Genomic DNA, 27,094 nt, shown 5'->3' with positions numbered 1-27,094 from the left:
TAGCAAGCAAAAATAAAATACAAATAAATAATAAAAAAATAAAATAAACAAATGGCCTCTTGAGGGAAAAAAATTGGAGAGGGAAAAATTGAGAAAAAATTTTTTTGAGGGTATTTTTTTTTTATTTGTATTTTTTTGAGATAGAGAAAAAAATTTGGAAAGAAAAAAAAATTGAGAGAGAAACAAAATGTGTAGAGAGAAAAAAAAAATTTAAGAGAAAAAAAAATTGAGAGATAAAACAAAGATACCTACATTTGACAGACAGACGGACGGACGGACAGACAGACAGACAGATAGAGAGATAGATCTTTCACCAGACAGCACGTTTCGTAAGAAAAATAATGACATTCAATATTTAGCTGAAGTTCTGTCACAGTCACTTATTACAGGTTTGTTGCTCTGCAGTATCAAGAGGTCCAGTCAGTGTCTTGATCAAGAGCGCATTGGTGATGGTTCTTAGATCAGCTCTTGTCGGGTTTAAACCCACAACCTTTAAGGTAAGCAGTACAGATCTTTAATCACTAGACTACTCCACCCTCCCGCGCGACGCATTACTGGACGCGGTTGAAGCATTCGGTGCAATCTTCAGGAGACACGATCAGCTTCCCTGCGCCTCCATTTAAAACGTTAACATGATTCTCGTGCAGATATCTGACATATCCTGACTGAACAACAGTCTGTTTGTGGATCTGAGGAAATGGACCTGCAGAAACACAACCGAACCGGAGCGATCAAACGATAATGCGAGTGTCGATGCGGACAGACACGAAATACTGAATGACTGAAGAAGTAAGTGACATGATCGAACAAACGCTTGTGTTGCATTGTGTATGGAAGAGGGTGAGCATTTGGTTTGATATTAAATACTGTCCAAAGAAGATCGAGCCTATATAATAACAATAATAATGATAAAAATCGTATGCATATGGTCTTTTAAGTCAGGTGGTCATATGGATTTTAGTGACCATTTACAATCGAAATTATTGAGTCTTTTTTAGTGTTTATTGATGATAGGTGCTTCCATTGTTACTAGATGAATAATTATTTGGATCATAACGTATTCTTATTCAAATAAACTGTACAGGCAGTTTAATCATTTATTAATAAATTATCATTATGTTACATGGCATTAAGACCAGGCATAATTCTATATCATATCAGATAATAATCCCCTCAATATCTTGCATATTCATTTGGTAAACTCTTGATTTAGCTCACATTAGTGTTGATGTTCGAATAGAACACAATGTTGCCTTTATACATCGATCAGCCACAACATTAAAACCACCTGCCTAATATTGTGTAGGTCTCAACTCGTGCCGCCAAAACAGCGCCAACCCGCAACTAAGAATAACATTCTGCAAGATATTTTTCTCACCACAATTGAACTGAATATTTATTTGATTTACCATAGACTTTGTCAGTTTGAACCAGCCTGGCCATTCTCTGTTGATCTCTCTCATCAACAAGGCATTTACGTCCACAGAACTGCCACTCACTGGATGTGTTTTGTTTTTGGCACCATTCGGAGGAAATTCTAGAGACTGTTGTGCCCGAAAATCCCAGGAGATCAGCAATTACAGAAATACTCAAACCAGCCCATCTGGCACCAACAATCACATCATGCTCCAAATCACTGAGAACACATTTTCCCCCAGTCTGATGGTAGATGTGAACATTAAGTGTAGCTCCTGAACCCTATCTGCACGAATGTATGTCACTGCATTGCTGCCACACTATTGGCTGATTAGATAATTGCATGGATGATTGTTGGTGCCAGATAGGCTGGTTTTTCTGTAACTACTGATCTCCTGGGTTCCCCTTCTGTCACTCACTCGCCGTTGTGTCGAATTAAGTGACACAAGGGGTCTTCCTGGGATGCCAAACATACCTCTGAACCTGAGAAAAGGCCAATATCAAGTTGACAGACAGAATTTGCATGCCCCGCCCCGGACATACAGGTATAAAGGGAAGCCGTGCAGCGATTGTCAGTCAGAATTTTTCTTCGGAGCCGAACGGTTGTGCAACAGCAACACCGACGGCCACAGACGCTGCCTTGTGTGCCTGGGCAGCGATCACACTGAGGCGGCGTTCGTGGATGGCTCATGTACTCATTGCAATAACATAACCATGGCAGCATTGCGGTCGCGGCTGTCCTTCCTGAAGGTGAATGCGATTTCAGCTGCCCCCCCCGCGTCGCTCCTTCTTCCCATGGGATTGAGGACGACCCGGCTGGCGATGAAGGCGATATGGGGATAACTATGGGCTCGGTTTCGCTTGCTTCCATCCGAGCCCGGGATGAGGGCGGCTCGCCTCACAGCCAGCCAGCATTCTCCCTTGAGCCCCTGGAATTGGATGATGACATTGCTGCTGCATTGGAGAGCGTCCAGGCATCTGACGCGGAAGACACGACTTCAGGCCAGCCCGCCCAGTCCGAAGCAGATGCGCAGATGGCCGACATGCTTGCCTGGGCTGCCATGAACGTGGGCTTGGACTGGAACCCTCCGTCCTCCCCACAGCCTTCGCGGCTTGATGACTGGTACATCACCTCAGGGCGTCGCTGACAGCCACGATACCCCACCCCCCCAGTACCGTTCTTCCCGGAAGTGCATGAGGAGTTGACGCGGTCGTGGAGGGCACCTTTTACTGCCCGCAACAGACCGCTCGGCCGCTCTCACTACCCTGGATGGTGGATAGAGCTGTTGCGATCCACCTGTGTCCTGAGAATGCCGCCACCTGGTGGGACCGCCTGGTACTCCCCTCCAGAGCCTGTAGGATGACTTCATCATTAACTACAAAGCCTACAGCGCCACCGGACAGGCCACCTCCGCCCTGCATGCCATGGCTCTCCTGCTCCATCAAGCCAAAGCACTCAAAGATCTGCACCTGGGTAGTCCCGACCCAGACGTGCTGCAGGAACTGTGCTCTGCCACCAACCTCACTCTCAGAGCCACGAAGGTCACAGCGCAGCACTCGGGCAGGCAATAGCCACCCTCGGTCCAGTAGCGCCACCTCTGGCTGAACATGGTCGAGATGCGCAACGTTGACAAGTCACGATTTATTATGTCTCCCTGCTCAGCCTCTTCAGCAACACCGTCGACGACTTCGGCCAGCAGTTCTTGGCGGTGAAGAAGCAGACGGAGGCGATTTCTCACATCATGGCGCAGTGCCGCCCAACAAGCAAACCCCGCCTGCACGCTGAGGGCATCCCCCTGTGACCAAACAACAGGCAGCTCTGCCTCAACCTGGGCATAGCTCAGCCCCAGCGTCGAGCACCTCGAAGCGGCGTCGCCCCGTCTCCAGGACCCCTTCCAGGACCAGGAAAGTTCCCAAGCGCTCCTGAGATGGGCGACTCAGGCAGTCAGATGTTCACTCTGGAGCCGGTAACAAGACCACTCTCCCCCGGTGGAGGGCCGGGAGGAGAATCCTTGTTTTCATTACTTTTATTTGCTGCAACGCCTTCGGGCTGCGATACCCACATTCTCAATAAAAGAGCGATTTCCTAACTCCCTGGGTCACCCAGCCAGTGCGCACCGTTCTCACAGCACCCTGACCCCAAAACTCTACAGTCCCGGCTCCCCGGACGCAGCACTCTCGCCACCGGACCCACGACTGCTCAGCCCCGGCAGGCCAGCGCTGACGAGTTCTGAAGACGCGTCTCTAGGACCTCTTCCTCAGTCTCTAACCCGCCCCTGCCGGGTGCGCGGAGCAAGGTAAGTGTCTTTTCTCAGGGATGCCTCCCGCCGTGAAACCCCGCCCGGTACATCAAAAGCGATCGTCCCGTTAGTGCCACTCTCGCAGAGTTTGAATGCGTGGCTTTCATTTCCAAATCCAACGCGCTGGCTGGCCAGGACCATCCGACTCGGCTAAGCGATTCAGTTCACCCGGCTCCCGTCTCGTTTCAGCAGTATTCGCTCCACTTCCGTGCATGGCGAGAAAGCCAGCACCTTATGAGCAGAGATTACGATCCGTTAGATTCGTAGACAGCTAGATTGGCTCGCGGCGGTAGACCTGAAGGACACTTACTTCCACATCTCCATGCTGCCTCTACACCGACCCTTCTTACGGCAGTACAAGGTTCTCCCCTTAGGCCTGTCCCTGTCCCCTAGCGTCATTTCGAAGATTGCAGAGGCAGCTCTTGCCCCTCTAAGGGAAGTGGGCATCCGCATACTCAACTATATCTATGACTGGCTCATCCTGGCCCACTCTCGAGAGTCACTATGTGCTCACAGGGACCAGGTGCTCAGGCACCTCAGCAGTCTAGGGCTTCAGGTCAACAAGAAAAAGAGCAAGCTCGTCCCGGTTCAGAGCATCTCTTTTCTTGGCATGGAGTTAGACTCAGTCTTAATGACAGCGCACCTCACCAACGAGCGCTCTCAGTCAGTGCTCGGGTGCCTCGCTCTCTTCGAGCCTGGCACATCGGTTCCTCTAAAACAATTCCAGAGGTGCCTGGGGCATATGGCATCCTCAGCCGCGGCCGCACCACTGGGGTTGATGTATAAGAGACCGCTTCAGCACTTGCTACAGACTCGAGTCCCGAGATGGGCATGGCACATACCATGTGACAATCACCCCTTCTTGCCATCAGACTTTCAACCCTTGGACAGTCCCCTGCTTCCTGCGGACTGGAGTCCCCTTGCAGCAGGTATCCAGATGTGTCGTGGTTACCACAGATGCCTCTCGACAGGGTTGGGGCATCGTGTACAATGGGCATGCTGCCGCTGGCCCCTGGACAGGACCCTGGCAGCGCTGGCACATCAACTATCTAGAGTTGCTGGCTGTATCCATTGTATCTGGCTGTTGCTGGCTGTATCTATGGGGCAAGCACATCAGCACGCGACAGTAGCATATATTATACGCATGCGCTCTCGTCATATGTCACAACTCGCCTGCCATCTCCTCCTTTGGAGTCAGCCCCTACTCAGGTCACTGCGCACCACTCACATCCCTGACAAGCGCAACACGACGGCGGACGTGCTGTCACGGCAGGTTTCGCCCAGCGGAGAGTGGAGGCTCCACCCACAGGTGGTCAAGCTGATTTGGGACCGATTTGGCAAGGCACAGATAGATCTCTTTGCCTCCCAGGACAACTCCCTGACAGGAGCTCCTCTCGGGACACACGCACTGGCACACAGCTGGCCCCGGGGGCTGGGAAAGTACCGGTGCTGTGCAAGATCAGGGAGGATGAGGAACAGGTCATCCTGCTGGCCCCTTACTGGCCCACCCAGACCTGGTTCTCGGATCTTACACTCCTCACGACAGCACCTCCCTGGAAAATTTTCCTGAAGAAGGATCTTCTTTCTCAGGGACCGGGTACTCTCTGGCACCCGCGCCCAGACCTCTGGAACCTCAAAGGCTGACGGGACGCTGAAGATCTAGTTGATCTACCACCTGCAGTTGTAGACAGGATCAACCAAGCCAGAGCTCCCTCCACCAGGCAACTTTACATCCTAATGTGGTGATTGTTCACAAATTGGGAAGACCCACAGAGGTGCGCAGTTCGGTCAGTGCATTCATTCCTGCAGGAGAGGCTGGAGGGGAGGCTGTCCCCCTCCACCTTGAAGCTGTATGTAGCTGCTAACGCAGCCCACCACGACGCAGTAGATGGCAAGTCCCTAGGTAAGCATGACTTGATTATCAGGTTCCTGAAAGGCACCCGGTGACTGAACCCTCCCCGGCCTAGCCTATTCCTCTCCTGGAATTTCTCAGTGGTCCTCTCGGGCCTTCAGAGACCCCTCTTTGAGCCACTTGATTCAGTTGAACTCAAGGCTCTCTCCCTGAAGATGGCCCTCCTGATCGTGTCAGCCTCCATCAAGAGGGTTGGAGATCTGCAAGCGTTCTCTGTCAGCGACACCTGCCTGGAGTTCAGTCCATTCTCAAGTTATCCTGAGGCCGCGACTGGGCTACATGCCAAAGGTTCCTATGACCCCCTTCAGGGACCAGGTCTTGAACCTGCAAGCACTGTCCCGGGAGGAGGCAAACCCAGCCCTTTCGTTGATGTGTCCAGTACATGCTTCGCGTATCTATTTGGACCACACGCAGAGCTTTGGATGTTCTGAGCAGCTCTTTGTCTGCTTCGGCGGATGGTGGAAAGGGAACACCATCTCCAAACAGAGGTTATCTCACTGGGTCGTTGATGCTATTTTCTTAGCCTATCACACCCAGCTGTGCCCGCCCCCTTGCGAGTTCGAGCACACTCTGAGAAGTGTGGCATCCTCGTGGGCACTGGCCCATGGCACCTCCTTAGCAGACATCTGCAGAGCAGTGGGCTGGGCAACACCCAATAACTTCGCCATATTTTACAATCTCAGGTTGAGTCAGTCTCGTCCTGTGTTTTGTCAGGTCCGAGCCAGTAGAACTTGGTAATGCGGCACAACCAGCTGGGTGTTCTGCTTGCACACAGCACCCTTCACCAAGTTGATCCAGTGTGCCTTCTATCCAAGGTTAGCCACTAAGTGTTGCTCCCTGGATGTTCTCCTCTCTAGCATTCTGGAATGCGAATTCAGCAGAGCAATTCGCAGCCAGACCCACTACGAGTCACAGGTGCTTTGTACACGGGTCGAGCTCCACGGGCTTAGTTCCCTTCTCAGGCAAACTCCTTGTGATGTATTTCCCACGGTACAGTCCACCTGATGGTGGACCCGTGTTTCCCTTGGGCAGCCCCTCTGCCCTGGTCGCCGTGTTGTAGAGTCCTCCCTCATCTGGCTGGACCTACCACCGCGCCATTCTCATGTATGGCTTCACAACCTTCGTGGTGTATTTGCCACATGTTACCTCCCCCTAGATTGGGCAGGATGTGGCCTCCGCAGGGTTTTTTTCCCCTGAAAGAATAGGACCGGGAAAGACCGCCTCCCCCAGCCACTCACGTCTTATGTGTGAGACATAGTGAGAGAAAAGGCTGCGGCTGCCGGGCTTGCTCCCATTCTAGTCATGTAGCAACTATTCCCCCCCTCAGGGGTGCGGGGAACCTAAGGTCTGTATGTGACATCTCTTTGGGGGCATTGGGGAGGGCTACGTGCAGCCTCTAGCACGCAATAGCCTGCTTGCACCTGTCTCGACAGTTCACGTAACACGGCCAGTGCGTGCCGTTTTTAGATGGGACCCCTTGTGTCACTTCATTCTACACAATGTTGAGTGAGTGACAGAAGGGGAACGTCATGGTTACTGTTGTAACCTCCGTCCCCTGAGGGAAGGAACAAGACGTTGTGTCCCTCCTGCCACAGCACTAGACCTACCACTGTTAATGGCCGTACCTTATTTTCGGCTCCTCTGTGCAAAATCCTGACTGACAATCACTGCCCTGCTTCCCTTTTTACCCGTATGTCCGGGGCAGGGCATGCAAATTCTGTCTGCCAACTTGACATTGGCCTTTTCTCAGGTTCAGAGGTACGTTTGGCATCCAAGGAAGACCCCTTGAGTCACTTCATTCGACACAACGTCTTGTTCCTTCCCTTGGGGAACAAAGGTTACAACAGTAACCATGACCATTTTCACGCACAGTCTCTGAGTAAAATGTACACAGAATGGTGCCAAAAACATGTTGTGGCTGATCAGTGTGTGATTTAAGTATGATTTCATAGCTTGTGGTGACTTGTAGATTTGTATTTATTTATATTATATGAACATTGTATAACATAAGTAGGCTATATTGTGTAAATGTGTATAGGCCTACCGTACATCTTATGCATTGTTTACAAATATTAATATATGTGTGATATGTGTTACAACAGCACTGCATGCACCCAACAATTTCACCTGCCATTACTTGTGTTTATGATGATGTGGTGTATGGAGGGGAGATTCTGCCAATTTTAAATAAATTAATAAAAGGATACAAATTTAAATGAAAACCTGATTAACTATTTAATTATTAAAAAAGTGTTCGCCAAAATATGTGACAAATGTATTAAATAAAATAAAATTATTAGTTTTTTCATTTTAACTAGAACAATGCATCATCCCTGTTAAATTAAAAATAAAATAAGTTGATGATTTGATATTTCATTTCGAGGCAAGACTGCCAATTTAAAAATTAAAAGGTAAGTGTGAATAAGAAATTGCTAAAACATTTTTTCAGCTTTTTCTTAATGCTCACATAATAATATGTAATAGAATTTAAATGCAAAGTTCAGTTTTAATTTTATTTTAAATTAAATCTCTCAATTTTAAATTTTATTTTAAATTAAATCTCAATTTTAATTTGTATTTTCACATTTCAACATATAAATTCTATGTTAATGAGTGGGTGGTTCTCAAGAGAGTATACATTAATACAGTGCATCTCACACTAGGGGGTACAGAGAGGTTGCAAGGGAGATGTTAATTTTATGTGTCTTTCCGTGACAATGATTAGAGAGAAAAGGTGATGACTCACAATACAACGCTTTTTGGGTTGCAAGAGTTGTGATATCAAGTTTTCACATTTAAAAATACCAAGCATTACAGAAAAAGGCAGAACTTCATTTTGTTTAGTCAGCCAGCTGAATAAATGAACATAGCATTGGAATCACATTTGTAAATATATGCATCATGCTTGCAGCAGGCTTTATTTTGCAAATGTTACTTGTAAAATAAACAAGTTAATTCAGCCTAATTGGATTGTTTCCCACCACAGCTAATTAAAACCCCAATATCCCCTTTATCATAGTATCAACACTAGAGAAGGCATATATGAGTGATTTGTTTGGCATAAGAGCAAGCTTTATAAGTAATAAAAGCTGTCTTTCCTAACACAGCAAAATGAAAATGAAATGTTTGAAGTGCTAGGACCTGGCACACAGCTTAATCATAAGCTTTCCGCACTGACAAAGTCATGCATCTAACATATACGGAACACATTTTGACCAAGCGCCAAGAACCTTTTCGAAACTTTGAATGAACGCAAGGAAACACCACAAAGACAAGCAAGTACATCTCCAATATTGTGCTCAGACTGCTGGCAAATTGAAAATTTTTGGTTATCCGATGGAATGGTTCTTAAGGCATTGTCGATAGTTCATCTTCACTGTACTGATCAATTATGTCACATTCTGTCACTAATCACCAACCTGTCTCATGTGTATATATATATATATATATATATATATATATATATATATATATATATAGTGTGTGTGTGTGTGTTAGATTAGATTTATGTTTAGAATAGTAATAAAGTTTGTCTGTAATCTAAGATGATTTGACTGTGGTGTATTTTGATAAATAATCTCATCCCTGTTTCAGAAAGATTTCGCTTCAGAGCTGTACCTAAATACATGTGATATTATTTTCAATAAGCCATGAGTATAATATCACTCCAATAAGTTAATTAATCATAAATTCACTTATTAAAGCTAATTCCTTACAGTAGAAATTTTGAGCTGATACAACTAGACGTTGTATTACTATTTCAATGATGGAGAATCTATTAAGACAAATAATCTAGTTATTAGTCATTAATCTAATTTATAATGGTTGTTGAACGCGACTAATTCCATTATACATTTCCTTACCTAATAAGGACAGTTTAATTTAGTTAATAGCTCACATATTTCGAGACCCTAAATCCCCCCCTAAATTTAGCATCCGTGCAAATTACCCTACATATAATGATGGCAAAAATGCGTGCAAAATACCTATTTTAACCGATTTAGTCTCTAAATTATATATGTAAATACCTTACAATTTGTTGTGATCCTACACCGCTATTTTCGAGCAGCGTTTTCCATGAGTGGAAATCTGAATTTTATATCAATACCTAACATTAATACACACACATCTTGCCCATGTCTTATACATGTGTAACATACTGTCAAACTATGTCAAAACCAGTGTGCCATTTTGCCCTTTGCACTAAGAAAAGTGAAAATATGCAGACATCTGATTGGTCCATCTAACTACTGATCTTAAATAACCCCAGACCATGAATAAAAAAAGACAGAAATTAATGAAAGTGGATGAGAGCATGCTGGTCTGTTGTCACTGCCATTCTATGTTTTTTGTAGATGCGTGTAGAACCATAAAGGCCATTATACAATACCTCCTGCAACCAAACAGTGTGATATATTTACTCGAGGATGAAAGACTGCCACTAAAACAACTTCGGCAGATACACTGAGTGAATCAGAAGGTAACCATATGGCTAGCTTAGCCAAAGTTCTAAGCGAGCTCAAATCGCTCTGAGCAGAATTCGGAACAAAGTTGGACAATATTGATAACCATCTGACTGACATGGCAAACTGAGAGGCTGCATTGGAATGCAAAGTGACAGATGTAAAAAACGTCTCTTCAAATGCAACACATATTGAGGAAGCCGAATGCCGCTTACACGATACAGAAAAAAACACTTGAAAAAACAAAAGCCGCATTAGACTGAGATTAAACTAATAGCTTACACTGAATCCAAAACAGATGACCTGGAGAACCGGGAAAATAGAAAGAACCTTCGGCTCTTTGGTATAAGAGAGGGCGCAGAGGGCCAAAGAACACTCCTCAACTTTATAAATGACATGTTGATAGATTGTTTACCTTGGAGCAGGCTCATCATACCCTAGCGTCGGGAAAGCCCAACCAAAATAGAGCGATCCTCATTCGCTTTTTAAAGTTTCTGGAGAAAGAATTTGCTTAGGCGGTGAGACATCACGCATGACGGGGTCAAGATATAATTTGCGCAGGATCTCTCAGCAGAGACTGTTCGAATCCGATGGGGATTTTATCCAGTTACTAAGCTATTTGTTGATATCAATGCTTTCCGTGCATTCCAACACAACCCCTGCAAGCTCAGAGTACTACACAATTACAAGATCCATCCTGTCTCAACAGTTGGGAAGCATTTAAAGAAATTATTAGTTATACAAGTTCTAAAACCAAACGGTACAACCAAGTATTACGAGCATTAGAAAACCAAATTTCACGACCCTGAAAAATTACATTCTATATCTGTCATGGGAGATAATTATGATAAATTAACAACTGACAAAGTAGCTAAAAATCTAATGTGGACAAAGCAAACAGACTATGACTGTAATGCTGTGCTGGCACTGGCAATGACAATGATGACGTGAAGTTGAAGAGCCCAAGTGCAGTTTATTTACATACATGAAATCCAAAACATTAACTATAGACATAAACTAAACTAAACATAAACATAACTATGAACAAACAGAACTATAAACAATATAACAAGACTAATAACCTTAAACCAATGTGGTGACTTGATATAGCAGGCGTGAGCACTGGACCATGGAGCAGAGGCTTATGACATGGCATGGAGCAGGCTGAGGTGTGGCTGTGACATGGCATGGAGCTGAGGTGTGGCTGTGACATGGCATGGAGCAGGCTGAGGTGTGGCTTTGACATGGCATGGAGCAGTCTGGGGCTTGGCTGTGATATGGCAATGAGCAGGCTGAGGCGTGGCTGTGACATGGCATGGAGCAGGTTGAGGCGTGGCTGTGACATGGCATGGAGCAGGTTGAGGCGTGGCTGTGACTTGGCATGGAGCAGGCTGAGGCGTGGCTGTGACTTGGCTTGGAGCTGACTCTGGTGTGGCTGTGACATGGCCTGGGGCTGACCCTGGGGCTTGGTGGCCATGATGTGAAACTCGGGCTTGGTGGCCATGACGTTGGGCCAAGTCGTGGAAGGTGGAGCTGTGGAAAGCTTGAAACTAAGTGAACATGAGCAGAGACTTGGAAATGACCTCTGTGGTCGTATACATGGGCAGAGACTTGGAAACGACCTCCGTGGTCGTGTATATGGGCAGAGATTTGGAATCGACCTCCGTGGTCGTATACTTGGGCAGAGACTTGGAAACTAAAGCCTTTCTCCTCCTCTTGACCTAAACTAAACATAAACATGAACAATTAACATGAACATAAACTTCACTTAAACTAGACTTAGCAAACAAGGTTACATTAACAATACATAACAAGAGACAATGGCTTAAATACACAGACATTGGGTAAAACAATAACAAGAAAAGCAAAAGAACTATAAACAAGACAAAAACAGACAGAACTATAAACAAGATAACAAGACTAATAACCTTAAACCAATGACAAACTAGAACTGATAAGACAATAAACCAATGAAAACAAGACACATGAACATGGAGGGAAACATGAAATCACATGACAAGGGAACCACATGACATGAAACAGGAACTAGGATTTCAAAATATAAGACATGAAAACAAAACATGAACAAAAACACATCTAGACATGACAATGACCAGGGGGAAAAGGCAAGTAAATTATTGGCCTGGAGGATAAAGAATATGCAAGCTGAAAGAACAATTAGTAGTATAAAATCAATATTATGTTGATAATATCCTGGAGCAGAGCCGGGATGATGGTGTTAAAGGCAGAGCTGAAATCCGCTGTTGATGTAAAAACAGATTCCTCCACCTTTAGTTTTGCCGGAAAGTTCTGTGTCTCTGTCCGCTCTGTAAATTTGGAAGCCTGCCAGCTGCAGCGCAGAGTCCGGTATTAATCCACAAAGCCACGTCTCCGTGAAGCACAAAAAAGTAGATGAAGAAAAGTCCCTGTTTTTCCCCAACAGCAGTTGTAATTCCTCCAGTTTGTTGGGCAGTGAACGCACGTTAGAGAGAAATATTCCCGGTAACGGTGTGCGTTATCCTCGCTGGTGAAGACGCACAAGCGCACCAGCCTGTTTCCCTCTCCTTCGGCGTTTCACTGCTTGAGTAAAGGTGAGCGCACCTTTGACCAGAATGTCCAAAATTTCCAGTGTAGGGAGAAGAAAAGTAGGAAATAAGTCCTCTGGAGTTGTACCCCTTATGTTCATGAGCTCATCTCTGGTGAAAGAGCTCCCGGTACCGATGCAAAAAACAGAGTTAAAACACAAAACAAAACAAAACAACGGGCATACACACACCGAGGGGGCCGTCTGTGGCGCCTTCTTGAGTCATATTAGGACATATTTCAAATGTCAATCCTGGCTGGCAAGTCTGGAAACAGTCCCACTAGTAAAATATGTACATGTTTATATAAAATAGCATGTCAACTAATTAAAACTAAATGACTTACTCATCTGAAATTGTATCCTCAGCTGGATCAAGTCTCTCTTCAAAATACAAACATTCATCGGGGTCCCGCTCTTCTTCTGAGGAAAATTTTAACTCTTCCTTACTATCCGGGAGTTTCCTCGCATATGTATCATTACAAACGCGCAGTAAAGTGAATGAATTGTGTTTAAATCAAACCTCACTGTTGGGGGCATTTACCATTTGCATTTGATAGTCTCAGCACATTAGCGTATGAATGGCGCGCTCTGCTGGAGGGTGTGATCACATTACCTATAATTAGATGAACCGGTAAAAAATGTACATCGCTTTGTTTCATACAGATTACAGTGCAGGAGAATATTTGTTTTAAATTTGAAAGTAGACATTTTAAGCTTTCTTTAGACATATGTTTCATGTTTGTGTGATAAGTATTCGCGGAGTTTCAGTCCATTTTTGTGACGTGTTTCAGATATATGCTTGTGAACACAGAGACTGCTTACATCTCACCCTTTTTATTTTCTTTATTTTACAAAAGCACAAGGTTTTGTTGTTATTGTGAGTGTACACAAATAAAAAAAAGACCCTTTATAGTCTCTAATGATGTCTTACACTTATCTGTATGCCCCAAAATGACGGAGTATTTTAAGTTGTTTCCGCTGTAATGACGAAAATATCCAGCAGGATGCGCCGGCGCGTCCGTCCACCCCAGAGGGTTAACTTGTTTTATTTTAGCTGTAACACTGGCAAAATAATGTCTGCCTCAAGTATGATGCATATTTTTAAAAGTGTGATTCCAACGCAATGTTCATTTATTCAGCTGGCTGATGAAACAAAATTCAGTTATGCATTTTTCTATAAATACTTGGTATTTTTAAATGTGAATTTTAACTTGATATCACAACTGTTGCAACCTGAAAAGCACTGTATTGTGGATTTTTTGCTTTTCTCTCAATTCACTGTCACGGAAGGACACATAAAATGAACATCTCCCTTGCAACCTCTCTGCGCTCGGTAGTGTGAGAAGCACACTCTATAAGGGTATCCTCTGTTGAGCACCACTGACTAATTAGCATAGAATTTCTAAGTTGAAACATGAAAATAAAAGATAAATTTTAAATAAAATTTGCATGTGAATTTAAATTCTGTAACTATTATTGCGTGAGCATTAAGAAAAAGCTTTGTAAAAAAATTGATTTTAACTTTTTTTAAAAAAAATATTTGACAGGGATAATGAATTGTTACAGTGAAAATGAAAATCAAATTATTTTATTTTATTTTTTATTTTGACATATTTTGTGGACACTTTTGAGTTTTTATTTAAATGGTTAATTGGGTTTTCATTTAAATTTTTATCCTTCCATTAATTTATTTAAAATTGGCAGAATCTCTCTTTCATATGTGACAATAAAGTGATTATATCTATCTATCTATCTATCTATCTATCTATCTATCTATCTATCTATCTATCTATCTATCTATCTATCTATCTATCTATCTATCTATCTATCTATCTATCTATCTATCTATCTATCAGTGGCAGCTCCAGACCTTCTGGATCCTAAAACAGCCGCTCACGATACTAAACCGCGGCTGTCGTTTTCGGCTAAGCCAGTGGTGCTGAACTCTCCAGAAGACTTTGAGTTGCGTGTGAGCGTCATGCGCTGGAAAACTGTGCTTGCCGTGTTTCTGTTGGTGGTGCTGTATTTGATTCTCGGAGCAACTGTGTTTAAAGAGCTGGAACAGCCATATGAAACAGCACAGAAACTGGCCATCCTGATGGAGAAACTGGAATTCCTGTCAGAGCATCCCTGTGTCAACTCAACAGACCTGGAAATCCTGGTGAAGGTGAGATAGCACACATTCACAGTCAGTATGTTTACCAGCGCAGTTACAGTATATTGGAACTACAGCAGGTTTTCGCGTAGTTGAGCTACAGTCTTCATTCATGACATAATGTGTAATTCAATATTTTGAAAGAAGGATGTCAGCAGAGCTGGCATTTAACATTTTGCATAAATATTTTCCAAGTTGACCTTTTTCAACATATTAGCACGCAAAACCAAACAAAGACATTAGCTATCTAGCTTCTCAAAAGTGAGACTTATACAACTGGCACTCATATCTTATGTTCTTTTTGCCTTAATTTTGGTACCAATTGGTAATTAACGTGTTCCTAGCATTCGTCAATATACGTCTACCTTGTTTGTGTTGCATTTGACTAAATAAACATCATGCATCACCTCTCTTTTTCAGAGTATGTGCACAATGCCAAGGCGAATCAATGTGTATACATGCTGGACAAAGCCTAGCTACAGTCACATTACTAGGTCTGTTTGTCAGACGTTGCAAAAATTAGAATGGTAAGATGGATTCTTACATGACATTTTAAAAAGAAGGAATGTGTATATTTGCATTTTAATATTTTTTTTTACCATTATGGTTATCTTTACATAAAGGTGCTCTCCTGTTTGCATGGCAACAAATGCAAGTACTTGGCTGCTTATAACGTCTTTGACAGCATGGGTTCCCTCTGGTGGATCGGGAACCCTAAGCAACTTGCGTATATTGCGTTTAGGAAGGACCAGCACTGATGCGGCCACAGCACCTTGATTGTTAGACCTGATTATACAACAAATTATCTCTAGATCTCTAATGATTATTGCATCAAAATTTCTCTTTTGCACACACATACACACACATTTGGCAAGCATTTTGTGTGTTGTTGATGGTCTCAGGGGATAAATGAGTGCTTTCATTGACTCACAGTGAATAATTATGTGTGATGTTCTAGATGGGTTGAGAGCTGCTTCACATTATTTCACACTTTCTGTTCCAGTGTAAGCAGATAAAAACAAATCACAACTTTGTTTTGGTTTTTGTTTGTTTTTTCATATGCAAACCTACAACAGACTAATGAGAGAAAAAGATAATGTGCCATTATTTAAGAATAGCTCATATTTCAAAATATTTGAATTATTTAGAAATGTAGCTGTCTAAACTAGGGATGTCCCAAATCTGATACCGTATGTTCTCATGTACTTTAATTATCCTCTTAAAAAGGTGCAGATACCAAACACGGATACCATCTAACGTACAAAATTAATTGTGTTAACAATAAACACACAAAATGAAACTTTTCTAGTGTGATTATTAAATCGAAAAGGCTGCAATTTAATAATAATAATAATAATAATAATAAAAAAATATAGCTGCGAGCAGCGATGGTGGGCCCAAGCCGGTGGCACCGCCACCCCCGTGCCTTTAGGGTCGCTGTGCACGATGGGCAATAACGTAACCTCGCTTTGACCGTCGAGAAGTCGTGTGCTGTAGAGCTCGCATCAGCGTGGGCTCTGCAAAAGTTCGCATGGAGGGCACATATCAACCACAAAGTATGCGTGAGCACCCTTCCGATACCTAAAATGAAAAATGAGACGACATATGACACGAAATAAGTACACAAGACTGAAAATTCATATGAAGTGTGCCATTTGAGACAGCTAGGACCGTGAACCACAATAGTCACATCTATGAGGTAATTCAAATGTAGATTAATTTTTGATGTCATAGGTCAATATCTTTTGCAGCACTTAAACGTGTTAATCCAGAAGGCCAGTATTTATCCGGAGGTCTCTGTTCAGGTTTATTAATGTAATTATAATTTACGCACTGCTGAAGTTTCATCGAGATCAGTTAATGTATGCAGAAGTTATAACACACTTCCTTGCTTTTAAGCTGCCTTTATGTGCTTTTTGGAGCTTCAAAGTTCATTTGCAATGTGTTCCACATTCAAACCAAAATATCTGACTTTCTGTTGGTCTGTTTGTTCACTTGAGACATAAGAGGGTGATTTAAAAGCATTTTGAAAGTGACACACTCCCTTCTGCCAGTTGGTGGCGCTATAACTTTGTCTCACAATAGTCACATCCATGTGACACACTGCTGAAGTTTCATCGAGATCAGTTAATGTATGCAGAAGTTATAACACACTTCCTTGCTTTTATGCTGCCTTTATGTGCTTTTGGAGCTTCAAAGTTCATTTGCAATGTGTTCCACATTCAAACCAAAATATCTGATTTTCTGTTGGTCTGTTTGTTCACTTGAGACATAAGAGGGTGATTTCAAAGCATTTTGAAAGTGACACACTTCCTTCTGCCAGTTGGTGGCGCTATAACTTTGACTCACAGTAGTCACATCCATACGACCGGCCTCATCCCGCAAACACACTGCTGAAGTTTCATCGAGATCAGTTAATGTATGCAGAAGTTATAACACACTCCCTTCTTTTATGTTACTTTTGATGTGCTTTTTGGAGCTTCAAAGTTAATTTGAAATGTGTTCCACATTCAAACCAAAATATCTGATTTTCTGTTGGTCTGTTTGTTCACTTGAGACATAAGAGGGTGATTTCAAAGCATTTTGAAAGTGACACACTTCCTTCTGCCAGTTGGTGGCGCTATAACTTTGACTCACAGTAGTCACATCCATGCGACCGGCCTCTTCCCGCAAACACACTGCTGAAGTTTCATCGAGATCAGTTAATGTATGCAGAAGTTATAACACACTCCCTTCTTTTATGTTACTTTTGATGTGCTTTTTGGAGCTTCAAAGTTAATTTGAAATGTGTTCCACATTCAAACCAAAATATCTGACTTTCTGTTGGTCTGAGCTAATGACTGTAAATTAGAAAGTTGTTCGGCCCGACGAGATCTAGAAGTGTTCCGAGTTTCATATTATTACATGCAAGCATGTTTGATATATGGACAAGTGTTTGAATCCCATTCCAGGTGTCGCTGTCGAGCCCCCTGCCACGCCCGGGTACCAGATTCAGCCCAGCCCTGATGGCCGCGGGTTCTGACCTGTGTGCAAAGTTTCAAGAGTTTTCGAGCATGTTAAGGGCCCCAAAAGTCCCAGAAACCTTGAAAAACAATCAAACAATCAAAAAGCAAATGTAAACCCAACAGAGAACCCCCCCCTCCCCTCCCCACACACACACACACACACACAAAAAAAAATTTGGCAGGCCCATTCTGTCTGTCAGACAGAGAGACACTGAGAGAAAAAACACAGAAAGGGAGGAGGAGGGGTCACTCAGAAAGAGAAAAATTTTAAGAAATCCACATTCAAACCACAATATCTGACTTTCTGTTGGTCGGAGCTAATGACTGTAAATTAGAAAGTTGTTCGGCTCGACGAGAACAATATACACGCCGAGTTTTGTAACTGTAGATAGAACTAACTAAGTTATAACACACTTCATGTGTCCATTTTTAGTCATAAATCAATTTCCTCGCCACGGCCAAACCGTTCGAGATATCAAAAATCCGTCCGGAATGTAGCATCCTCAATGTCTTGACTTCATGCCGACCGAGTTTGGTGGCGATTGGATTCATTCTCTAGGAGGAATATATATAATTCCAGAGCACGTGTTTCCAAACAACCCATAATAGCCGACTTCCTGTTGGGCTGGCGTAAAACTTAGAGCACGAAAGTTGTTCGGCCCGACGAGACCTACAAGTGTACCGAGTTTCATATCATTACATGCAAGCATGTTTGATATATGGACAAGTGTTCGAATCCCATTCCAGGGGCGCTGTCGAGCCCCCTGCCACGCCCGGGTACCATCTTCGGTCCGACCCTGATGGCCGCGGGTTCCGACCCGTGTGCAAAGTTTCAAGAGTTTTCGAGCACGTTAAGGGCCCCAAAACCTTGAAAAACAAAAATAAAAGCATTTTCACTCCTCAGCAAAATCAGCACCCTCCCCCCAGACACAGAGAGACGTAGGGTCAGTGAGAGAGGGAGAGAAAATTCTCCAAAACATCCACATTCAAACCACGATATCTGACTTTCTGTTGGTCTGAGCTAATGACTGTAAATTAGAAAGTTGTCCGGCTCGATGAGAACAATATAATTCCTGAGTTTTGTGACTGTGGGTCAAAGTGTAAAGCAACCCCCCACTTTTGTCAAAAGGTGGTGCTACTGAGCCCCTGCACCACGCCCGTTTCTGAAACTTTGCACATGTGTACTGGCTAATAAATGTGACGAGTCTGTCGAGTTTCATGCAATTTCAAGTATGCTAAGAGTCTCAAAAGCATCAAAAAAGAATATTCGAGTTTGAAGCGTTGCCGCGGCAACAGTATCGAAGATATCAATAATCCTTTCACATGTCTACATCTGCCGTGTGTTTACATTATACACCTAAAGTTTTAAGTAAATCGGGTAAAAATAAGTGGGTGATTTCAAAGCATTTTAAAAGTGACACACTTCCTTCTGCCAGTTGGTGGCGCTATAACTTTGACTGACAATAGTCACATCCATGCGATCGGCTTCTTCCAGCGATCACGCTGCTGCGGTTTCATGGAGATCAAGTAATGTATGCAGAAGTTATAACACACTTCCTGTTTCTCTTTTCGCGCCATCATTTCGTTTCCTCGCCACGGCCAAACCGTTAGAGATATCAAAAATCTGCCGGCAATTTTTCATGCTCAATGTCTTGACATCATGCTGACCGAGTTTGGTGGCGATTGGTGGAATTCTCTGGGAGGAGTATTCCAAATTCCATTGCGTGCGTTTTTCAAACAACCCTAAATAGACGGTTTCCTGTTGGTCTGGGGTAAAAAGTAAAAGTATGAAGGATATATGAAACGATGAGATCTATACGTGCATCGAGTTTCATATTATTACATGCAAGCGTGTTTGAGTTATAGACCAAGATTTCGGACCCTGTTCCAGGGGGCGCTGTCGAGCCCCCCTGCCACGCCCGGGTACCAGCTTCAGCCCGGCCCTGACAGCCGCGGGTTCTGACCCGTGTGCAAAGTTTCAAGAGTTTTTGAGCACGTTAAGAGCCCCAAAAGTGCCCCAATAGTCGTAAAAATAATAATAATAATAATAATAATAATCCTAACGAAAACAATAGGGTCCTACGCACTTTGTGCTTGGGCCCTAATAATAATCCTAACGAAAACAATAGGGTCCTACGCACTTTGTGCTTGGGCCCTAAAAACAGTCTGCATGTGCAGCGCACTTCAGAGTGAATGTGTGATGCTGGCTGCTCCTACACTGAAAGCACCATCATGAGCATCATGCGCGCTCTTGTGTGTAGTAAATGACAGAGAGCAGATCTCAAACTATGTTGGACATCACAGAGGATAAACTGCTGCCAACTCCAACCTTTGGATTGACTTCATTTGGAAATTATCTGCCACAAGCTTCCAGCTAGACTGCTATACCCTTCACTGACCTCTGCCTGTGTCTTCTTGGTCACTACACTCTCTCTTAAAATGGAATACATAGACAATAAATAAATGTAACATCTGAGTGGTCTCCCATCCAACAGAGGGAGCCCTCACCTGAATACTGAAATCTGTCACTTCCTGATTCCTGCCACATCAGTTCCTGCCATGTCACTTCCTTTTTGTTTTGTATATAAGCTATGCACACTCACTTCACATTGCAAAGTATTGCCAGTTTACCTGCCTTACCGAGCATTTACCTGTTGTTACCTCGTTCTGCTTCATGTTATGATTTTGTCAAGGTGATGGCCGCCAACCTGGGAACGGGCCAGCCTGGCTGGGCCTCTTTTCTCTCTATGTTTCTCGCATAGAGCAACTACGGCCGGGGCCCTTACACGCATTCAGGGAAGGGGGTCTTAGCCCTTCTTTCAGGGGGAGAAGACCCTGCGGAGGCCACACCTACCCGGCAGGGGAGGCAAAGAGTGGCAAATGTATCACATGGCCTGTTAGGACCTATGTGAAAAAGTTGGTGCGGTGGTAGATCCAGCATCGTAGAGGGGGGAAGCATACAGCACGGTGACCGAGGCAGCTGTAACTGCCTAAGGGAGACACGGGGGTCTGCTCGTGAGGGGACAGTACCACGGAATTACACACAGGGGGAATCCGAGCAGGAGGCCTTACCTGCAGAGCACCTATTCCAGTACAGGGTAGCTTTTGGGTACCCGTAGTGGCCTGGGTCGGCGAGTTCCTCCGCTGAACTGCGGACCCAAAAGAGCTAGGGAGGAGTCAACCAGCGACCCGAAGATGGGGTCTCCTGGGAACGGAGGCGCACTATTTTACCTCGCACTATTTTACCTCAGCGTTCCCTTTCCGCTGTCCCCCGAAGCAGACAAAGAGCTGCTCAGAGCGTCTAGTGCTCTGTGTGCGGTCCAGATAGATACGCAAAGCACGTACTAAGACACAGCAACGAAAGGGTTGGGTCTGCCTCCTCCTGGGGCAGCGCTTGCAGGTTCACTACCTGATCTCTGAAGGGTGTGGTAGGAACCTTGGGCACATAGCCCGGTCGCGGTCTTAGCATCACGTATGTGTCTGCCGGACCGAACTCCAGGCAAGTGTCGCTAACAGAGAACGCTTGCAGGTCCCCGACCCTCTTGATGGAGGCGAGCGCGATCAGCAGGGCGGTCTTGAGAGAGAGGGCCCTGAGTCCAGCTGAATCTAGCGGCTCGAAGGGGGGTCTCTGGAGGCCCGTGAGGACGATCGAGAGATCCCAGGAGGGGAATAGGTTAGGCCGGGAGGGGCTGTCGCAAGGAGGGTGAGGTCAGAGAACCAAGTCCGGGTGGGCCAGTAGGGGGCCACCAGAATGACTTGCTCTTCATCCTCCCTGACCTTGCATAGCACCTGTGCAAGAAGGCTCACTGGGGGAAATGTGTACTTGTGCAGCCCCGCGGGCCATCTGTGTGCCAACGCATCTGCCCCGAGGGGAGCCTCTGTCCGGGCATACCAGAGCGGGCAGTGAGAGGTTTCTTGGGAGGCAAACAGGTCTACCTGGGCCTTGCCGAACCGGTCCCAGATCAGCTGGACCGACTGGGGATGGAGCCTCCACTCTCCGCCGGGCAAGCTTTGTCTTGACAGCACGTCCGCTATCACATTGAGGTTGCCGGGGATGTGAGTGGCGCACAGTGACTTGAGTCGCTGCTGACTCCAAAGGAGGAGACGACGGGCGAGCTGTGACATGTGGAGGGAGCGTACTCCGCCTTGGCAATTTATGTAGGCTACCACTGTGGTGCTGTCTGTCCTGACTAGGATGTGTTTGTCTTGAATTAACGGGAGAAACTTCCTCAGGGCAAAGAAAACAGCCAGCAGCTGTAGGCAGTTGATGTGCCAATGCAGCGGGGCCCGGTTCCAATGGCCTGCGGCTGCGTGCCCGTTGCACACAGCGCCCCAACCCAATTTGGAGGCGTCGGTTGTGACCAGAACGGGTCGGGACATCTGCCGCAAGGGTACCCCTGCCCGTAGAAAGCAGAGGTCTGTCCAGGGTTTGAGGGTTTGTCTCGGGACTCGAGTCTGGAGCCAGTGCTGAAGTGGTCTCATATGCATCAACCCCAGTGGCGCGGCCGCCGCGGAGGATGCCATATGTCCCAGGAGCTGTTGGAATCGTTTTAGAGGGACCACGGTACCTGGCTTGAGGGAAGCGAGGCATTTCAGCACCGACTGAGCACGCTCGTTGGAGAGACGTGCTGTCATTGATACTGAGTCTAACTCCACACCGAGGTAAGAGATGCTCTGGACTGGGGTGAGCTTGCTCTTTTGAAGCCCCAAACGGCTGAGGTGCCTGAGCACCTGGTCTCTGTGCATGCATAGTAACTCTCACGAGGGAGCCAGGATGAGCCAGTCGTCGAGGTAATTGACTATGCGTATGCCGTCTTCTCGGAGCGGGGCAAGAGCTGCCTCTGCGACTTTCGTGAAGACGCGAGGGGACAGAGACAGGCCAAAGGGGAGGACTTTGTACTGATACACCTGGCCGTTGAACGTGAACCGTAGAAAGGGTTGTTGTCGAGGGTGAATCGAGACGTGGAAGTACGCGTCCTTCAGGTCTACCACTGCAAACCAATCTAGATGCCGGATGCCAGATAGAATTAGTTTCTGGGTGAGCATCTTGAACGGGAGTTTGGACAGGGTCCGATTGAAAACTCGCAGGTCCAAGATCGGTCGTAAGCCGCCGTCTTTCTTGGGTACAACGAATAAAGGGCTGTAGACACCCTTCTTCGTTTCGGTTGGAGGGACAGGCTCTATCGCGTCCTTGATTAGAAGGGAGGCGATTTCTTCATGGAGGGACTGGGCATGTTCGCCGTGTACTGCAGAAAAATGAACGCCCACGAAGGGGGGGCAGAGGCCTGGCAAACTGAATTGCGTAACCGAGTCGAATGGTCCGGTGCAGCCAGTGTGATGGGCTGGGCAGTGAAAGCCACGCCTCTAAGCTCCGTGCTAGGGGCAGCAAGGGGACGAGTATTTTGGATGTACCCGGCGGGACTTCGCAGCGGTGCGGAACAGGTAATGCGGCGTCGGGAGGCAGTGAAGCGGCCCGAGTCTCCGGTGCTGAGAATAGACTCAAAGCACTTACCTTGCTCCGCGCACCCGGCAGGGGGAGGACGCCCTCAGCGAGCAGACAGGGCATGAGCCGTAGCGGCAGGTTTGCGGTGAGGCATGATCTGGACTTCCTTTATCAACAGACCTCAGTCTGTTAGGTTAGATAATCACACCTCCTCAACCATCACCCTGAACACCGGCATACCACAGGGATGTGTGCTGAGCCCTCTCCTTTACTCCCTCTTCACCTACGACTGCACACCTGTACATGGCTCTAACACCATTGTCAAGTTTGCAGATTTGAGTGTGTCAGCAGCTTCAAGTTTCTGGGCGTCCACATCTCTGAGGACCTCTCTTGGACCCTTAACACCTCTACCCTGATCAAGAAGGCTCACCAGCATCTCTTCTTTCTGAGGAGACTCAAGAAGGTCCACTTGTCTCCTCAGATCCTGGTGAACTTCTACCGCTGCACCACCGAGAGCATCCTCACCAACTGTGTCACAGTTTGGTATAGCAACTGCTCTGCCCATGACCGGAAAGCACTGCAGAGGTTGGTGAAAACGCATCACCGGTTCCTCACTCCCCTCCATCGAGGCCATCCAGGGCAAACGATGCTTGTATAAGGTGCACAGAATCATCAAAGACTGTTCCCACCCCAAACACAGACCATGACGCGGAATCCTCGTCTGGGCTTCCCCCTTCGGGTGAGGTCACCTAATCACACGCTGACGCGGAAATGATGGATGCGTGCGTCTGGCAAGAGTGAACCCTTTGCTCTCCCCTGAACGCTCGCAGCTCAATGGTTGGTTCCTGGGCCTGTGGCACCGCTCACAGCCACGCCCCGCCCCAGTTCCTTTCTTCCTGGAAGTGCATGAGGAGCTGACAAGATTGTGGATAGCACCTTTTACTGCCCAGTCCCAATCTTTCGGCTCCCCCGCCCTCACTACCCTTGATGCTGGGGTGGCCAAGGGCCAATTGACATTGGGAGAACAATGTCAAACAATGAGGCCAGAATCCGAACTAAACTTTCTTAAAGTGTGCATTTGTTTCCTTGGGCCTGTGTCTGTTGCACGAGTGTGTGAGAAATCTGAGACGGCCTTTGTAACACATTGGGTATTATTATAGTCATCATAATTTATTATTAAATTGCCTAATCAGTGCATAAAATTTTCAGTATAATACTGATGCATTTTTACACCTCTACTTACTATTAAGCATAAAACTAAGGGTGTAGATTTCAGGGAAGATGGGGAGGGTGGGGGAGGGTAACCCCCCAATAATCAAAACAAGAAAGTACACCCCCCAATGTTCAAGCCAAATCTATGCCATTATGTAATACAAGAAGAAAAGTAATTAGCTGTGGCTATGCCATGGCTCAGTAAAAGGGCAGGGGCTCGAGCCCCTAGAGCCACCCCTTCTGCACGTGACTGCATTCAACTGATCATAATGTATAGTCAGGACATTATTAACGTGAAACATTACTATTACAATTTTAATTTTTTTTTCTGAACTTCTTAAACTACTTCAAAGAGTTCTCATTAAAAAAATCCAGCTTTGCAGATGTAACCCGCACAAGGTTACTGGAGTGCAATCCTCTACTCAGCCAGAGGGTGGCGCGAATGTTCTAGCAACACTCACTTTTCCTTTCTTCCGGTGGAGACGTTGCCAGAAAGCATTATGGACTGGTTAAAAGCTGTGAGAGAGTGAGTTGAGCCGCATGACTCTGTGAGCTCCTCAAGATACCTCCGGTAAGGATGCTAATGCGAGTGTTATGCTAATTGTGCTAGCTCCATTATGTCATGAAATACCGTTCTTTTAAAAACCAATCGGAGTTGTTACCCTGTTTATTGCTGTTGAATACCATATAGACACAGATTCAGATCGTTTTATGTTGTTGAAGATGCTTATAAAAGATTGCGAATCGCGCTAGCCGCGTGCTAATTGCTAGCATTGAAATGTGAATCGGTTTTGATTTTAGCTCTGCTGCTAGCTCAGTTACGCTAGTCACCACTGTAGCAGATTTTTGATAGTATTCACATCGCTAAAGGTGCCTTTGTACTCTGTTTTGTTGACTTAGAAGTCATTTGATTGAGGGAGTATTTATCCTCTTGTTTATCATATGTAAGATAAGGGTGATTTAGTTCATTTAATTGCCAATATACATGTTTGATACGGATATGAGAAACAGAAGTTCATCTTAACTGTTAAAAGAATGAGTATATAAAATGTTTGGTTAAAATGTGATATTGAAAATTTTATTAAGTTTCATAAATAGATTTAAAATGTTAAAAACATAAATATCTGGTTTCAGAAATCTCATGCTATTATTTATATGCTGTGAGATTGAAGTACATGATTGATTGATTGTTTGTTCCTTGGAACTGACCTATCTTATGTGGTGTGATGTGTACCTATTCATTTACATAATGATTCGAGTATTTATATCCTTTTCAGTTGGTTATATTTGATTTGACATTTGAATGGAGATAAGTTGATCAGATTTAAACAGAAATGATACAATAGTAACTAAAGCATCCTGTACTGTATGCATAGATAGTTTTTTTTAGAGAAAGAGAGATCATCTGAACCTGACCCTGGCGGTCAGTGGCGAGCCAAACGCAGAAGTTGACAGTGAACGGACCAAGAGCCTGGTGTGGCCAGCCGTGGCATCTTTGGAGCCATCATTATCCTGTTCCTTCATTCGAGATACAGATAAGATCGCATGTAAACCTACCCGGGTAGTGAGAACATACATACTTCAAGAAACACACACACACCAAGAACTTTCATGGACTCAAAAGGAAGCAACTTTAATTTCTTTAACTCTGTTTGGAAAAAATCTCACAAAGAGACACTTTTTGTTTGGAGTTATTTATTTTGGGTCCCTTTATTGTGCACCTGTGCACTCAGGAAGCCGGCTTAGGTAGGCAGGGAATGTGAATAACTGTTTTATAATTTTGTATAATATATTTCTCAAACTTACCTGTTTTGTGTTGTCTGTTCTCTGCTGACCGTTTACTACTTCAGGCTCCGTAGTCATACCTAGAGTTTCTGATATTAGCCCAGTTTTAATTTATAGCTAATCAAATTAGTTATCAGTTGCACTTACCTAGAATCATGGGTTACACGTGGCAAGCCAGCCAGGACCCTGGTTATGTGTTAGCATTGAACCACATTACACGTTTGTGAAACCATTTTCAAGTGTGTAAGTTCTTTGTTATCTGTCTATAAATTAGTCTTTACTAAAGATGGAGTTCATAATGAGCTCAGGTATCAAAGTCCCCAATGCAGTAATGGTGAGCGGTTTGCTTGAATCACCAGAAGATGAGGAGGTCATAGACTTCCTTAAGGAGTATGGCTTCATGAGACTTGTCCCAGTTACTGACATTAACTCAGAGTTTTATAAAAACCTGATTATTGAGTATCAAGATGGTGCTGCTATTGAAGCCTTAGCCCCTCTTCTGCCTTACACTCATGAACTTAAAGGCAATACAGATGTAAAATACTATGTTCAAGCAAGTGTGTACACCACTAAAGTTGGCTGCAGTGTTACCAAAGCCTACCTTGATGAAATAAAGTTAGCAAAACTGAGTGGAAGAGGCTTCGAAGAGGTGCTGAAAGACATGATGTCAGAGATCTGTGAGACAATCGAGACTGATAGCAGTGGTGATTATGAGTTTGGAGCCAAACAGCTCAACACGTCTCTTGACACATTTGAACCCCCACACCCCCAGCTGCTCCCAGGTTCTTCTCAGGTACGGTTCATTCATGGTGGTGCTGA

The 27,094-nt window shown here is 45.0% G+C and overlaps 1 protein-coding gene across 1 annotated transcript in view; it reads left to right on the top strand.

Moving 5' to 3' along the window:
* The first annotated feature begins 706 nt into the window (after positions 1-706).
* The window catches only part of kcnk2b (potassium channel, subfamily K, member 2b), a 155,542-nt gene continuing 129,154 nt past the window's right edge, over positions 707-27,094 (top strand). Inside the window, exons 1-2 of the mRNA XM_052098626.1 lie at positions 707-789; positions 14,532-14,842. Coding sequence (XP_051954586.1) covers position 789; positions 14,532-14,842 — 312 coding nt within the window. The 5' untranslated portion in view covers positions 707-788. The remainder of the gene's footprint in view (positions 790-14,531; positions 14,843-27,094) is intronic.

Source organism: Xyrauchen texanus, chromosome 30 (assembly GCF_025860055.1).
Source record: "Xyrauchen texanus isolate HMW12.3.18 chromosome 30, RBS_HiC_50CHRs, whole genome shotgun sequence".
NCBI lineage: Eukaryota > Metazoa > Chordata > Actinopteri > Cypriniformes > Catostomidae > Xyrauchen > Xyrauchen texanus.
The sequence above is the reverse complement of the archived record's forward strand: the minus strand, read 5'-3'. Positions and strand labels throughout refer to the sequence as shown.